This window comes from Salvelinus namaycush, chromosome 42, assembly GCF_016432855.1.
Source record: "Salvelinus namaycush isolate Seneca chromosome 42, SaNama_1.0, whole genome shotgun sequence".
Classification (NCBI taxonomy): Eukaryota; Metazoa; Chordata; class Actinopteri; order Salmoniformes; family Salmonidae; genus Salvelinus; species Salvelinus namaycush.
In genome coordinates, this window is record NC_052348.1 from 13,925,059 (window position 1) to 13,942,595 (window position 17,537).

At 44.6% G+C, this 17,537-nt stretch overlaps 1 protein-coding gene across 1 annotated transcript in view; it reads left to right on the forward strand.

Moving 5' to 3' along the window:
* Positions 1 to 12,777, forward strand: part of LOC120034791 (RING finger protein 150-like) — a 31,269-nt gene extending 18,492 nt beyond the window's left edge. The window contains exon 7 of the mRNA XM_038981412.1: positions 8,987 to 12,777. Coding sequence (XP_038837340.1) covers positions 8,987 to 9,105 — 119 coding nt within the window. The 3' untranslated portion in view covers positions 9,106 to 12,777. The remainder of the gene's footprint in view (positions 1 to 8,986) is intronic.
* Positions 12,778 to 17,537: the final 4,760 nt, after the last annotated feature.

Consider the following 17,537-nt stretch of genomic DNA (forward strand, 5'->3'; position numbering starts at 1 on the left):
CACACACACACAAACAAACATATGCGCATCAACACACACACAAATATACGCATATGCATGTAACACACTCTCTCACACACACCTATGCTTTGGTTCCATCCCAGCACTAACAGAACCTGTACTTCCTCAACACAAACCAGTGAACTCACACCAGAACACTCCCCCATACCTGTCATGTTCAGAGCTGTGCTATGGTGGGATATAAGAGGAGTACTGTATTCTGAAATAGACCACAGTGTCCTCTCTGTCTCCACCAGAACAGAGAGTAGTTGCTCTCTCTAACAGACCACAATGTCCTGGTTCTTCACATGTGCGTCCACAACGACACCCTATTACCTATATAGTGCACTATTTCTTTATTTTAATTTTATTATTATTATTTTTTTAATTTTACCCCCTTTTCTCCCCAATTTTCGTGGTATCCAATCGCTAGTAATTACTATCTTGTCTCATCGCTACAACTCCCGTACGGGCTCGGGAGAGACGAAGGTCGAAAACCATGCGTCCTCCGAAGCACAACCCAACCAAGCCGCACTGCTTCTTAACACAGCGCGCCTCCAACCCGGAAGCCAGCCGCACCAATGTGTCGGAGGAAACACCGTGCACCCGGCCCCCTTGGTTAGCGCGCACTGCGCCCGGCCCGCCACAGGAGTCGCTGGAGCGCGATGAGACAAGGATATCCCTACCGTACCATTTCAAATGCAGCCTTTGTACTGGCGTGGCTTAGCTAGCCCAGGGCTGCTGTACTAGCGTGGCTTAGCTAGCCCAGGGCTGCTGTACTGGCGTGGCTTAGCTAGCCCAGGGCTGCTGTACTGGCTTGACTTAGCTAGCCCAGGGCTGCTGTACTGGCGTGGCTTACCTAGCCCAGGGCCAGAACTAGGCCATCAGCCACCTGCTTTACTGTTCCCTGAATCCAGTCCCTGGCCAGAGCAGGAGAGAAGGAATAGTGCTCCCTTTTTTCAAAGTCACAAGCTAACCCAAATGCATTGGCATGGTTTACATACGTAGCATCCCAGTATGTTTTAAGGTTGCCGTGCTTGTTATTAGCATAAGGCACTACAGCACTGAGCCATTGATAGGCACATTGTGTTTTTTGAGCCTGTTTAACAGCTGGTTAGCACATGGAACTTATTAGGCGGTGTGTGTGTGTGTGTGTGTGTGTGTCTGCCTGCAGTAGGCCCGGAGAGTGGGGCAGGAGTGTGTTGACGCTGGCACGGCCCACTTCCTGTCCTGCCCACCGTGCTGAAATTCCACCTACAGTTGGCGGGGCCTCCGACCAAAACGCTCGCCTCTCGAGTCTCTCGTGCCAATGGAACAAGTTAATGGTGCCTTTGTGACAGCGTCTTATTAGCTTCCTGAGGCCTCTACTGTACCTTAAAGACCTGGCAAACACTTTGGACAGCGTCAACCTGCTAAGCCCCTTCAAAACATTAGAAAACTAGGGAGAACCTTGTACTTTTTTGTATCCCTCCCTCATTCCCATAACACAAACCAATTTCTTGCGCTCCCATGAATGCCAGTCAATGTTCTACCTTCAAGGTAGTTGAACGCTTTTTACACCGAGTTTACATGCCTGTATGTCTTTCAGCTGTGCGCAGCTTGTCCCCTTTTCGAGCCTTGGCATTGCTTGTCACACCTACCTTTGTGTTAAATATTCGCTTTCTCGGTTCCATCCCGGGGCGTATTCAAAACCCCCCACCTGCTGTTTATTTTAAGCCCCAGGATGGATTGCGTTGTCAGGGAGAGTGATTTGTGGGTTGCGGAAAACGCAGAGCCCAATCGGGCTGAGTCAGTGCTTATGGAATGGCACGGCAGTACTGCCACTCTAGGCCTTTAGCATTATTGTAGTCTGGCTGTCACCAGCACGATCGCTTACTGCAGTATAGGCAGTAAAACAAAGTTGGCGTGCACTGAGGGGAATGACATTTGGGGTAGGGAGAAAGAAAGCTCCAGGACCATATTCACAGTGTCTCGAAGTAGGAAGGCTGTACATATAATGGTATTTACTACGATCTAAACTGCAAAACTGATCCTAGATCAGTACTCCCCTCGAAGAGTAACGCAGTATGTCTTAGGGCTACACTACTAAGTAGGAGGAGTTAGCCACAGCTGACTTTGATAAACAACCAGAAATAACAGTTTATTTTCTGGTTCATTAGGAAAGCTAAGTTTAGAGATGTGTTGTTGACTCAATTAGACCATTTCAAGTTTATCTTTATAAAAAAAACTATAAAGATATCTCATAATATTCAGGCAAGTTAGCTGGCTAACTCCTTGAACCTGCTTTATATTATACCTCTCTGATTTGAAGTGACAACCAGCAGAGCTGTTCATGTTGAGTCATACAGGACAATTAAGCCTCCAAGTAGCTGAGTCATACCAAGTGCTCCTGGTCTTTCCTAACTGATAGAATTGTTTGATCTCCCTAGTGATGTTATTATAGATAGGTAGCACTGCTAACACAGGCTCCTGGCAGCCGTAGGTCTGTCAGCCTGGCTTCTAAGAGGATTATGATGATGATGATGATGATGAGGTGTGTGTGTGTGTGTGTGTGTGTGTGTGTGTGTGTGTGTGTGTGTGTGTGTGTGTGTGTGTGTGTGTGTGTGTGTGTGTGTGGGGGGGGTCTGCAGTGCTGAGACGGGGTTCTGGCTCCTCCTAGTGATAGCTTACCCCCACTGGACACACATCAACCCATCTGGATGGGGTTGTCATGGTTACAGGGGCGGGCACACACTTTCTTCCTTTCTCTCTCCCAATAACATTCAGACTGTCAGTTTCTCTCTCGCTCTCTCACTCTCCCTCTCCCTCCCTCAGACTAGAGCTACTGACTCTCTCCTAACGCCTTTACTCTCCTAACGCTGCCTCTCTCTCTCTCTGTTCCTCACCAGCCTCTCTCGCTCTCTGTTCCTCACCAGTCTCTCTCTCTCTCTCTCTCTCTCTCTCTCTCTCTCTCTCTCTGTACCTCACCAGTCTCTCTCTCTCTCTGTTCCTCACCAGTCTCTCTCTCTCGCTCTCTCTCTGTTCCTCACCAGTCTCTCTCTCTCGCTCTCTCTCTGTTCCTCACCAGTCTCTCTCTCTCGCTCTCTCTCTCTCTCTCTCTCTGTTCCTCACCAGTCTCTCTCTCTCTCTCTCTCTCTCTCTCTCTCTCTCTCTCTCTCTCTCTCTGTTCCTCACCAGTCTCTCGCTCTCTCTCTCTCTCTGTTCCTCACCAGTCTCTCTCTCTCTCTCTCTCTCTCTCTCGCTCTCTCTCTCTGTTCCTCACCAGTCTCTCTCTCTCTCTCTCTCTGTTCCTCACCAGCCTTTCTCTCTCTCTCTGTTCCTCACCAGCCTCTCTCAATTCAATTCAATTCAAGGGGCTTTATTGGCATGGGAAACATGTGTTAACATTGTAGAATTTAACGTCTCTTTTCTGGATTTTGATAATTAGTGGGTATCGGCCTAATTCTGCTCTGCATGCATTATTTGGTGTTCTACGTTGTACACGGAGGATATTTTTGCAGAATTCTGCATGCAGAGTCTCAATTTGGTGTTTGTCCCATTTTGTGAAGTCTTGGTTGGTTACCGGACCCCAGACCTCACAACCATAAAGGGCAATGGGCTCTATGACTGATTCAAGTATTTTTAGCCAGATCCTAATTGGTATGTTGAAATTTATGTTCCTTTTGATGGCATAGAATACCCTTCTTGCCTTGTCTCTCAGATCGTTCACAGCTTTGTGGAAGTTACCTGTGGCGCTGATGTTTAGGCCAAGGTATGTATAGTTTTTTGTGTGCTCTAGGGCAACAGTGTCTAGATGGAATTTGTATTTGTGGTCCTGGCGACTGGACCTTCTTTGGAACACCATTATTTTGGTCTTACTGAGATTTACTGTTAGGGCCCAGGTCTGACAGAATCTGTGCAGAAGATCTAGGTGCTGCTGTAGGCCCTCCTTGGTTGGTGACAGAAGCACCAGATCATCAGCAAACAGTAGACATTTGACTTTGGATTCTAGTAGGGTGAGGCCGGGTGCTGCAGACTTTTCTAGTGCCCGCGCCAATTCGTTGATATATTTGTTGAAGAGGGTGGGGCTTAAGCTGCATCCCTGTCTCACCCCACGACCCTGTGTGAAGAAATTTGTGTGTTTTTTGCCAATTTTAACCGCACACTTGTTGTTTGTGTACATGGATTTTATAATGTCGTATGTTTTACCCCCAACACCACTTTCCATCAATTTGTATAGCAGGCCCTCATGCCAAATTGAGTCGAAGGCTTTTTTGAAATCAACAAAGCATGAGAAGACTTTGCCTTTGTTTTGGTTTGTTTGGTTGTCAATTAGGGTGTGTAGGGTGAATACATGGTCTGTTGTACGGTATTTTGGTAAAAAGCCAATTTGACATTTGCTCAGTACATTGTTTTCATTGAGGAAATGTACGAGTCTGCTGTTAATGATAATGCAGAGGATTTTCCCAAGGTTACTGTTGACGCATATTCCACGGTAGTTATTGGGGTCAAATTTGTCTCCACTTTTGTGGATTGGGGTGATCAGTCCTTGGTTCCAAATATTGGGGAAGATGCCAGAGCTAAGGACGATGTTAAAGAGTTTTAGTATAGCCAATTGGAATTTGTTGTCTGTATATTTGATCATTTCATTAAGGATACCATCAACACCACAGGCCTTTTTGGGTTGGAGGGTTTTTATTTTGTCCTGTAACTCATTCAAGGTAATTGGAGAATCCAGTGGGTTCTGGTAGTCTTTAATAGTTGATTCTAAGATTTGTATTTGATCATGTATATGTTTTTGCTCTTTATTCTTTGTTATAGAGCCAAAAAGATTGGAGAAGTGGTCTACCCATACATCTCCATTTTGGATAGATAATTCTTCGTGTTGTTGTTTGTTTAGTGTTTTCCAATTTTCCCAGAAGTGGTTAGAGTCTATGGATTCTTCAATTACATTGAGCTGATTTCTGACGTGCTGTTCCTTCTTTTTCCGTAGTGTATTTCTGTATTGTTTTAGTGATTCACCATAGTGAAGGCGTAGACTCAGGTTTTCTGGATCTCTATGTTTTTGGTTGGACAGGTTTCTCAATTTCTTTCTTAGATTTTTGCATTCTTCATCAAACCATTTGTCATTGTTGTTCATTTTCTTCGGTTTTCTATTTGAGATTTTTAGATTTGATAGGGAAGCTGAGAGGTCAAATATACTGTTAAGATTTTCTACTGCCAAGTTTACACCTTCACTATTGCAGTGGAACGTTTTACCCAGGAAATTGTCTAAAAGGGATTGAATTTGTTGTTGCCTAATTGTTTTTTGGTAGGTTTCCAAACTGCATTCCTTCCATCTATAGCATTTCTTAATGTTACTCAGTTCCTTTGGCTTTGATGCCTCATGATTGAGTATTGCTCTGTTCAAGTAGACTGTGATTTTGCTGTGGTCTGATAGGGGTGTCAGTGGGCTGACTGTGAACGCTCTGAGAGACTCTGGGTTGAGGTCAGTGATAAAGTAGTCTACAGTGCTACTGCCAAGCGATGAGCTATAGGTGTACCTACCATAGTAGTCCCCTCGAAGCCTACCATTGACTATGTACATACCCAGCGTGCGACAGAGCTGCAGGAGTTGTGACCCGTTTTTGTTGGTTATGTTGTCATAGTTGTGCCTAGGGGGGCATATGTGGGAGGGAATGCTGTCACCTGCAGGCAGGTGTTTGTCCCCGTGTGCTGAGGTTGTCAGGTTCTTGTCCGGTTCTGGCATTTAGGTCGCCACAGACTAATACATGTCCCTGGGCCTGGAAATGATTGATTTCCCCCTCCAGGATGGAGAAGCTGTCATTAAAGTATGGGGATTCTAGTGGGGGGATATAGGTAGCACACAGGAGGACATTTTTCTCTGTTAAGATAATTTCCTTTTGAATTTCTAGCCAAATGTAAAATGATCCTGTTTTGATTAATTTAATGGAGTGAATTAGGTCTGCTCTATACCAAATTAGCATACCCCCTTAGTCTCTTCCCTGTACCTCTCATGTCTCTTCACAGTGCCAGACTAGAGTCAAGCTCAACAGGGTCTTCTTTCCCCGCTGATTCTGCCAAGCCCGTTCCCTTGGCTGTGGTTTCGCTAGATAGTAGGTAGGGACAGTGGGAATCTCGTTCATCCATTCATGCGCGTCACTAATTAGATGACGAAGCATTTGGCTACCTGAAGAGAGTCATAGTTGCTCTCGCCGTAACCTGCGCGACCTCGATATTTGCACACTGAGTGTGAGGAGCATGGGCAACTACAGGAGTTCCGGCGGTTGTATATCTTCACTTTGACACCCGCTTGCGCCAAACCCGGCGAGATTGACATTTCTACGTTTTACAGGCTGCGCATCAGCCGCCTCCTACCGACCGGAGGCCTTACTTACTCTCCACGATGCAACACACCCGTGGGGTTAAAATTCCCTTTCCACTCCTCACATATCTAGCTTTAACCCAGCCTTAGTTGAACGGGACGATATTCGGCATAATCAGCAGACTTCCCTACTAACGGGCCCTTCGGAACGCTACAAGTCAGTGATGGAAGGCGGGGTAAAATTGTACTTCGATGGATCCCCTGACCCAGCCTGTACTCCTTGGAGCTAACCGCGTTTGAGACGGTGTACGGCGGCCAGGAATACAAACTCCCTATTAGTCGGGCCCAATGGAGAAACCCTGGGAGGACCAGTCTCCTTGGAGTTGCCATTCCTCTGAGGCTGTACTGGGTCAAGATAAGAAGATTTCACTGGTGGTACCCAACCCACCGGCGGCACCTTTTTTCGGCGTTCAGGAAGTGCATCCTGTGTCACTTGGCTCACGTTGCGACCTGTTTCCCTCTCGTTTCCGCTCGAGGTCGCCCATAGTGTTTATATTATTTCTTGCCCGCTATAATCGTTGTTCTATTGCTGGCACGGCCCCATTGCTTGGGCCTTAAACTTATATGTACTCGTCACCTTATTAGGTATTGGGGTCCTGTTCCCCGGCCCATTTGTTTGTATATTTCCTGCCTGCTATAGTCACCATTCTACTGTTGGCCCTGCCCTGTCGTTTCCATTTCGTTGCCCTCGTCCTCTCTTCCGGTCCCGGCCGGACGCCCGACCTTGCATTCTAGGCCAAAGGCCTTTAGGATGTCCAGTGAGTACAGCAGGGTTCGTCTACTGATCAGAGTCGCGAATCTCGCACTTCGCGGCTTTGATAGGCCCAGTGTTCTCAACAGTTCAAAGTTAGAGGTGGGCCACTTCCCGCGGGCTCCCATCGGGAAGCCGTAGACCAGCACCCTGCTGAGGCTGAACTGTTTCGCAATGATCGGGGTGATTGGGAGGTCTTTTTCCACCTTTTCTGCTCTGCCCTTCTCGAGGGTGTCCCCGTTCCTCTCGTATCTCACTGTTACGTCCGCAACGACACCCAGTCTACCTTTCACGAATAGTAGGTCGGGGATTTTCAGTCCCCCCTCTGTCGTTATCACTCTCAGTTATTTGGTTACTGTCCATCCCAGTTTCTCGGCTTGCAGATGAGGTTATTACTCTCTCTGTTCCTCACCAGTCTCTCTCTCTCTCTCTCTGTTCCTCACCAGTCTCTCTCTCTGTTCTTCACCAGTCTCTCTCTCTGTTCCTCACCAGTCTCTCTCTCTCTCTCGGTTCCTCACCAGTCTCTGTGAATAGCAGCTGGCATCACTTAGAGCCTGAACTCCTGCTGCTATGCCAGAGCCTTTCAGGACACGCCTTCAGACTCCCTGCCCTCTCTCTCTCTCTCCCTCCCTCCAAGCCTTTATGTAACCATGACAAAATGGAGCCATGGACAGACAGGATTGAACTGTTATATATTAGTATTAGGTTGGCATTTACCCCCTTGAGGATGCAGCTCATGTTTGGTGCCTGCTTGCAACTTGTATAATTCAAATAGCTTATGCCAGGGTATTTGGAAATGGATGGTGTGTAATTAACACATACACTGTTTAGTTCTGTTGTGTTGGTTGTCAACCGAGACTCTCATTATCAGCCCGTCACACAGTCTGTGTTCTTCCTGCATCAATTAGCTGGGAGTTAATGGGAGTTCTGTTTGTTTGTCGTGTCGCTAACTAGCTCACGGTGCCGCCTGACAACCGCCCCGAGATGAAGGATCTGATCTATCAGTGTTCTGCTGAATTGCCGTGTTGCAGTGACAGGTCGCGGTGCACTCCATGCCCGGCAGCGTAAACAACGAGCGCTGTCTGTTAACTTATTACGGTTATCCTTCACTTTGGACCGTGCTACAGCATGTTGCCAGAAAAAGGCCTGATTTGCTGCAGGAAAGTGGGACAGGAATGGTGTTAGTCCATAGAGAGCATATGTGAAGTAGATTGATGGTCCCCTGTACTTATCTAGTTGTTTTCTATTCATCTGACTGTGCAGCGCTGCTATCTCCTAAGACCCGGTGTATCGCTGCTATCTCCTAAGGCCCGGTGTAGCGCTGCTATCTCCTAAGGCCCGGTGTAGCGCTGCTATCTCCTAAGGCCCGGTGTAGCGCTGCTATCTCCTAAGGCCCGGTGTAGCGCTGCTATCTCCTAAGGCCCGGTGTAGCGCTGCTATCTCCTAAGGCCCGGTGTAGCGCTGCTATCTCCTAAGGCCCGGTGTAGCGCTGCTATCTCCTAAGGCCCGGTGTAGCGCTGCTATCTCCTAAGGCCCGGTGTAGCGCTGCTATCTCCTAAGACCCGGTGTAGCGCTGCTATCTCCTAAGACCCGGTGTAGCGCTGCTATCTCCTAAGGCCCGGTGTAGCGCTGCTATCTCCTAAGACCCGGTGTAGTGCAGTCTGTCTTTAGTCAAGTGGACATCACAGCACTTACAGAGCAGTTTACATCTCGTCAGGTTCCCTACTATGCCCTCATCAGTCGCCTCATCTTGTCTCTGCTACTGCACATTAACTGCCATTTTGGGTCCATTCAGGTTTACCTGTATCACCCTCTCTTTAAAGGTGACCACCATGTTGTGTCTGTGCTGATTGATCTCTCTCTCCCTGCAGGTGAGCACCAGCCCCCGCTGAGCAGCGACTCGGACACCTCCCTTATCCTGGCTGTGGAGGTGGGTCTGTCCGACATGGAGCTCTCCCTCGGGCACGACCGTGACGAGGTCAAGTCCTGAGCCAATCAGAGCCAAGTAGGAAGGAAGCTCAAGGGGTCGACATGGAGATGAGAAACGGGACCGAAGGGACAGTGCCTGGCCCCCTGATGGGAGGTAGTGGCTCCAAATAAATAAGAGACAAGCAATAGAACCCATAGCAGTGCAACACACCTATCTGTCCCCACTGCCTCATCTACAGGTTCCTCCTGTCCTGCCTCTCTTTTCTGACTACTGTCACGTTCAGTTGCCATGGAAACCAGGCAGCCAATCACAGCTCTTGTTATTAGCCTCTGGACTGGGGGTATAGTTTAGCACCTCTGTTAGTTGTCACCATCACTTTATTGACTCTTTGGACATGTGACATTTTGATTTCTTTCTACGAGATCATCACTGCCAACTATTCCAGAACGGAACACGGAAATCTTTACACCTAGTTATAGGAATATCTATTTATACTGTATATGGTCAATATAAGCCTCCTGCAGCATGGGCTTTGAGTGTCAAAAACAGTTAGTGCGTGTTCTGAGTGACCAGCATTTACTTGTGGTAAACTTGAAGCTGATGTTTTTTCACCATCTCTGCTTGAAATAATTTCGATAACATTCAACGCTGTTGGTATTGTAGCATTTATACTATGCACATGTTGTCAAGCATTTCTGAATATCCGATTTGTTAAGTTGCATCCTTATCGTTAATTTAGGGGTCTTTAGGACTATCGTTTAATTTCCACTTCTGAAGTACAGTACACCATGTGTTGTGGGGACCAACTACGAGTTTGTTTTACCCCACCAGTAGACAATCACAGCCCACGGTAATGGAGATTTGTAGTGATGACGTCAGCTATAGCCCTGTTTCAAACTGCTAAAGCTTTATTAGCACCGCCAGTAACACAGCACAGGAGGCTATAGTAGTGGCTGTTTGTTCATGAAGAACAGATTGGAATTTAATTCCGTTTTAATGTCATGTCATCTCCCAGTCGAGCCACCCAATAGCATGTGGTGAAATCGTCTGTTACCTAACATAACGTGTGTCTGCAGTGCGGTGCATTTGCTCTGTGCCAAGTTCTTGCAGTTTTAGTTTTTGTATTGATGTTGCTTCAGTTTCTAGAAGACAAAGCAAGATGGCATTGTGGGCGTTGTTGAGTTCACCCATTGGTTGGATAGTGAAAAGCACATCGAAGTTGTCTGTTGATAAAAGTAAATTACATTTTACTATATCTGAACTCGGTGTATTAGATAGCCCCTAGTCTGAGAAATCCCAGACCTAGGGCAACAGCACTAGTATGCTGGAACATTGGTACATTGTGGGAAGCAACTGGTCCATCTAGAGAGACTAGATAGCCCCTGGCGAAGGAATACCATGCATTGGTTGTGGCTTTGGTTGACTGTGAATTCATTATGAAAGAGTTGACTAAACCCTGTTGCAGATAGTTTGTACCTCTTAGTCATTTCTTCTGAGGATAAAACTTTTCTTTCTTCCTATGATGAATTTCAAAATTGCCGTTTTTTTTGTACATTCGTGTAGGGAAACGAAAGTCTGACGAATAGCATTTATTTTAGTATGAAAATAAGTTTATTTTTGTAAGAAAAAGAAAATGGAGGTAAATATTTACAGTCCAGGAGAAATGGAGTGGAGAGAATAGTTGCCTGGTTTCAAGAGTTCACTGGTAATGCTAATGCATTTTGAATTACATGTATTAATTCATGGTTTATGTCCTTCCTCCCCCGATTTTGATTACTGCTCTGTAATTGTATCAAAGGCCAATTTTTATTTGAGTTTGGTTCCTCTCTCCTTTGGAGTCCCCTCAAGGTTCTCGACACATTGGTTCATTTACAAATGTTTACTTTCATCCTTAACATATGATCATCTTATATTGCTTTAATATGCAACTTAGATTTGATTTTCAGGATAAAATCTGCATGAAATGGCACAAAGGCCACTGTTGTGATCGAGCATTTACTATTTGATACTGGGTTTCTCTTCCTTACTATGTGTTCGTTCATTTAATCATTGGTTCCTTTAGGCCGCCAACCAATCAACAACCAATCAAGTCCCAGTTATGTAAGAAGCTCATATTACCCATAATCCCCCCTGTCCTTGTCAATCAGAGAAGGATTACAGAATCTATGGGAGAATGTTGAAATCTCCCATGCTTATGCATTAGGTACATCTGTATGCCCTCCTAGTGTGTCAGACTCATTACATTTAGCTTTGTTTTGCAGTATCAGTTTGTGAAATACACTACATTTGTGAAATTAATATTGTATAAGCGTCATAAATGTATATTTGATCAATCGACTGAATGGAGACTGAAGAGTGGGTGCGTCATGCATTGAACATGGCTCACTTAAAGCATATTCTTCCCAGTTATGGTCACTTTTTGCGTTCCGATTCTCTACACTTCTCACTAAGTGTGCACACTTCACGTAATGGATTTTATAATGGTGGAAACGCCCTCCAGCCAATGTTTACACCAATCCAGTGCTTTTAAATCAGTGATGGGAACTGCACGGTATGGGAGAAGGGAAGAGAATGGGGATTGAGTCATGGAGGTGTTAAGTGCTCCACCAGAACTCATGGCATCCTTGGCCAGAATACTAGAGACCCATTTAAATATGGTAGTCTCATCTAGCCTCTCCACACGCAGCTCTACAGTTGTTACTATGGGCTGAGGGCCCTAGAAACAACTAACAGCATTTGATTTCCCTCTGGGGGTTGGTTTCGCACACACACCACACCGTTTCCATGTGCCCATTTGTTTGTGTTGCACAGGGGGACAAGATAAGAGGAAGCAATTAAGCTCGGAGGAGGGTTTTGTTAGATCCTGATTGTACTGTGTGTGTATGCGTGTCTGACATCTTCACTTGTGTGAAGCCAGAACATTTAAAAGCCTTTAATTGCTTCCTGTTTCATGTAAGGGGTCGTGTTTAATTGACTTCACTTCCTGAAAGGTCATTCTCTCATTCTCAAACTCCTTACGTCCACTTATTCCAACAACTCTTTTTTTTTAATGACCATGAAGAAGCAATGGCCTTGATTTGAACATAATTCGAATGAATATCTGTTATATTCGTAATGAACACTTATAGAAACCGGGGTGTTCTTCCAAATATAAAGTAATGAATGCACATATTATAATCTTATAGTAGGTTCTTGTTTACCCCAATGATGGTATAATTATGTCAGGTATACATAAACATACATAATAGAAACTCATCATTTAAATGTAGCTTTTAGTTCTCTTTCTTGTCGTCTTTCTTTAACTGGTTGTGTACCCACCCTACCTAGAATGCACTTTTTCACTTGAAGGAGAGTTCTGTATACTACAACGAAATGGCACAAAACGTCTTTTGAATACGGTTGACCTTGAATGCGGTTGACAGTTGACACGACCATGTTTTTAAGAGAGAGGGCTACAATATTGGAAATGGCACATGACATAATTGTCACTGTATGTGTGCTGTTTAAGAGTCTGTGTTCTTTTATCTAGACTTGTATACCAGCTGTGGGTTTGGGGAATGTTACGAAAATGTTGTATGCTATATCCAGCAGAACTCTACAGTATTGCTATTTTGTTATATAGAGGAATATGTAAATATTTTTGGCAGTGTTAATGATGTACAGTTCTATAGTACAATGCTGCACGTGTGTGAGTCAATGATTGTGAGGTACAATACATTTTATTGCAAGTTTTTCCAACTGTGGTGAAGCTGTCTGGTTTCTATTTCCTTATTGTCAGTAATATTTATGTCAACCCTCTCTGATACCGTTAGGGTGAGCCAATGCTATTGAAATTATTTATTCTGACATGATTCATTGGCCAATATGTAAATTACCATCATATGTTCCAATGATATAAGCTGGTCTCTGCTGCTTCGTTACGAAATGCACACTAGCATACTACACTACATGGCCAAAAGTATGTGGACACACCTTCAAATTAGTGGTTTCTGTCACACCCATTGCTGACAGGTGTATAACATTGAGCACCCACCCATGCAATCTCCATAGTCAAACATTGGCAGTAGAATGGCCCGTACTGAAGAGCTCAGTAACTTTCAACGTGTCGCCTTCATAGGATGACACCTTTCCAACAAGTCAGTTTGTCAAATTTCTGCCTTGCTAGAGCTGCAATGGTCAATTGTAAGCACTGTTATTATGAAGTGGAAACGTCTAGGAGCAACAACGGCTCAGCCGCGCACAAGCCTATGATCACAATGCCAAGCATCGGCTGGAGTGGTGTAAAGCTTGCCGCTATTGGACTCTGGAGCAGTGGAAATGCTCCATTGAGATGGGAATTATGCTTCACCATCTGGCAGTTGACGGACGAATCTGTGTTTGCCATCGCACCCACTCACATAGCATTGTAATTTGAGCCACCTAATACGGTTAGTTAATTTTTTTTATTTAACTAGGCAAGTCAGTTAAGAACAAATTCTTATTTACAGTGACGGCCTACCCCGGCCAAACCCTAACCCAGACGACGCTAGGCCAATTGGGCACCGCCCTATGGGACTCCCAATCACAGCCAGTTGTGATACAGCCTGGAATCAAACCAGGATCTGTGGTGACGCCTCTAGCACTGAGATGTAGTTCCTTAGAACACTGCGCCTCTCAGGAGCCCGACACATAAGAATGGCTCTCTGGAAAGGAGTAGCAGCTGGGAAATTTGAGGGCACTCATGGGAGGAGAGGGATACTTCTAGTGGAAAGAATGAAAGATAATTAGATTTTAGTACTACTTAGCCTACATGGGAACACTACTAAAACTCATACATGTGTAAGTGATTACACTGAACAAAAATATAAACGCAACATGTAAAGTGTTGATCCCATGTTTCATGAGCTGAAATGAAATATTCCAAATGCTCCATATGCACAAAAAGCTTATTTTATTGATTAAACAGCATGATCATTACACAGGTGAACCTTGTGCTGCAGACAATGTTACCCATTGAGCATGTTTGGGATGCTCTGGATCGACGTGTACGACAGCGTGTTCCAATATTCAGCAACTTCGCACAGCCATTGAAGAGGAGTGGGACAACATTCCACAGGCCAAAATCAACAGCCTGATCAACTCTATGCGAATAGAGAAATGTAGCGCTGCATGAGACAAATGTTGGTCACACCTGATACGGACTGGTTTTCTGATCCACGCCCTTACCTTTTTTTAAGCTATCTGTGACCAACAATGCATATCTGTATTCCCAGTCATGTGATATCCATAGATTAGAGCCTAATGAATTTATTTCAATTGACTGATTTCTTTATGTGAACTGCAACGCAGTAAAATCGTTGAAATTGTTCCATGTTGCGTCTATATTTTTGTCTAGTATACATTTACAAATTGTTGCGTCTATATTTTTGTCTAGTATACATTTATAGCCTAGTACTGTAGCCTATTTCCTTTGCTGTGAAGGTGTGTTAGGCCTGTGTTCTGCAGACCAGGTGTAGACTTCTTCGGGATCGGTGCCCCTTCCACGGGACGGTTGAGCTAACGTAGGCTAATGCGATTAGCATGAGGTTGTAAGTAACAAAAAAAATTCCCAGGACATAGACATATCTGATATGGGCAGAAAGCTTAAATTCTTGTTAATCTAACTGCACTGTCCAATTTACAGTAGCTATTACAGTGAAATAATACCATGCTGTTGTTTGAGGAGAGTGCATAATTTTGAACATGAAAGGTTATTAATAATTAACGAGGGAAGAAAATAGAACAAAGAGAGACAGTGAGAGAAAGAAAAGAGAAAAAAATTCAGAGCTGAAAACTTTCATTTCATTTTTTTGGGGAGAGGGCGAGAGAAATCGGTGATGAGAAAGTCAGAGACTCAAAAGCTCAAGCCAAGAGTTGGACAGACGGCTTTCCAGAAGGCCATTGGTTTTTATTGGAGGAAACATCAGAATAAATTCAAGCAGTGAAGTCATGATGTTCAAGCGGGGGAGAGATATCTCACAGATGTGCTGCTAGGGTTGGGGTTTGTTCACAACAAGACAGGCAGGAGGGAGAGAGGGATGAGAGAGAGAAAGAGGTAGTATGAGAGAGTTCTCAACCAACCCAGTGAAAGAAACAAATTGGATTTATTGGAAAAGAGAGACAGAGGGTTCTTTATAGAAAGAAACATATAGAAAGATGGAAGAGGACTGGCCACCCCTCAGAGCCTGGTTCGTCTCTACGTTTCTTCCTATGTTCCTGCCTTTTCTGGTGAGTTTTTCCCTAGCCACTGTGCTTCTACATCTGCATTGCTTGCTCTTTGAGGTTTTAGGCTGGGTGTCTGTACAAGCACTTTGTGACAACTGTTGATGTAAAAAGGACTTCATAAAACTAATTGGAATTTGATTGATTGAGATAGAGAAAGAGAGTCCTCAACCAACGCAGTGAAAGAGAGAATGAAATTGGGTTCGAGAAAATACAAGCTAGGAGAAAAATGAAGGCAGTGAGGGATGGAGGGAGAGAGACAGAAGAGTGAAAGAACGAGAAAAACAGCCAATTTCACACAGAGACAGAGGATAGAAAAACAGAGGGAAAGTTGGAAAGCAGGAAGAGAGGAGAGCGAGGAGAGAGAGGAGCAAAACAAACCGCCCAGTTTCGAGACTCACACATCCACACAGCACAGGCCGAGATGACAGTTTGCTCACTCAGCACCAGAGGGACGGGTGGCATCCCAAAGAGCACCCTGTTCCCTACATAGTGTACTACCTTTGAACAGAACCCTATGGGCCATGGTGCACTATACAGGGAATAGGCTGCCATTTGGGATGTAGAGAAACTGAAATCCTCGTTTCCAATATATAATGTCTCTTCATGGTCTCTGGTTTGAAGCGATTATTAAACGCTCTAATATCTTAGTTCATCTGTATTAACGGAGAAAGGAAAATAGAGGAAAGGCAAGTAGGCAACACAGCAGCACTACTGAAGAGGTTCATATTGGTCTTTAAAATGTTGATGGAACGTTGCTCTAACATTTCTGTTTATCTGTATCCGAGAAGAGAGGAAAATAGAGGAAAGGCAGACAACCCACCCAGAGCAACTGACCTAGAGGTCAATATTGGTCTTTAAGGCATTGATAGAATAATCTCTTGGTCGCTCGAAACAGGGTTGAGGGGGTTGTGTGGGTGACTTGTGATTTTGATACATGCTTAAGTGAATTGTAAAGGCCAGTAGTAGGCGGCTCAAACCATAGGAGCCAATCGTATGTCGGAAAGATAGGAAAAGGCCCCCTGGACATTTGTAATGAGAAGTTAATCAGCACAGAATTAAGTACAACATAATATACATATGTATCTCTGTGGTTATTATAAGAGTGCCGGAGTCAGGAATCTCCTAGTCCAAGATCTCCAGCCATCAAATCTTGGATGAGCTACTGGGTGTGCAGGCTTTTGTTCCGGACCAGCATGATCAATGATGATCATACTCTTGTTTAAATAACCTGTGTAGTTGCTAATGCTACTGACAGTATTGACAATATTGACATGCTTGGCAGTCTTGATACAACATTTTTAACAAAAATGCAATGGTTCATTGGATCAGTCTAACACGCTGAACATACACTGCTGCCATCTAGTGGACAAAGTCTAAATTACACCTTGGCTGGAATAATACATTATGGCCTTTCTCTTGCATTTCAAAGATGATGGTACAAAAAAAATACAAAATAACGTTTTTCTCCTTTGTATTATCTTTTACCAGATCTATTCTATTATATTCTCCTACATTCCTTTCACATTTCCACAAAGTTCAAAGTGTTTCCTTTCAAATGGTACCAAGAATATGCATATCCTTGCTTCAGGCAGTTGGATTTGGGTATGTCATTTTAGAAGAAAATTGGAAAAAAGGGGCGTATACTTAAGCGGTAGACTTAAGTTCCAAGGGCCTTGCTGACCCATTGTGTTATAATGGTGAGATCTTGTTTTGCACCACTGCAGTTAGCCTATGTTGTCCTGGATACAGTGAAACATTCACTCATTCCTGGCTGCAGAACAGAGGTTAGTGCTTCCATCACACATTCCCCTGTATGGTTCTTAAGCAGATACTGTTCCACCATCAGCCAACAATGGTTGTCTGTCCCCCCAACAGATAATATTGAGGTACAGGGGGGGGGGGGTACAGAGAACTACTGGTGTAAAACATTGACATCAGAGGAGGCTGGTGGGAGGAGCTATAGGAAGATAGGCTCACTGTAATGGCTGGAATGGAATGAGTCAAACATGTGGTTTCCATATGTGTGATGTGTTTGATACCGTCCATTTTATTCCAGCCATTACAACGAGCCCGCCCTCCTATAGCTCCCCCCACCAGCCTCCACTGATTGATAAGGCTAAAGAAACCTCAAGCATGTGTGATGAAAAGAATGGTTTACTGCCATCATCTGGGGCATTGTGTACCCATTCACCGTAGTTTACGTTACAGAAAGAGACATTGCAAAGGCTTCTTTGGTAAAGCCCAATTCA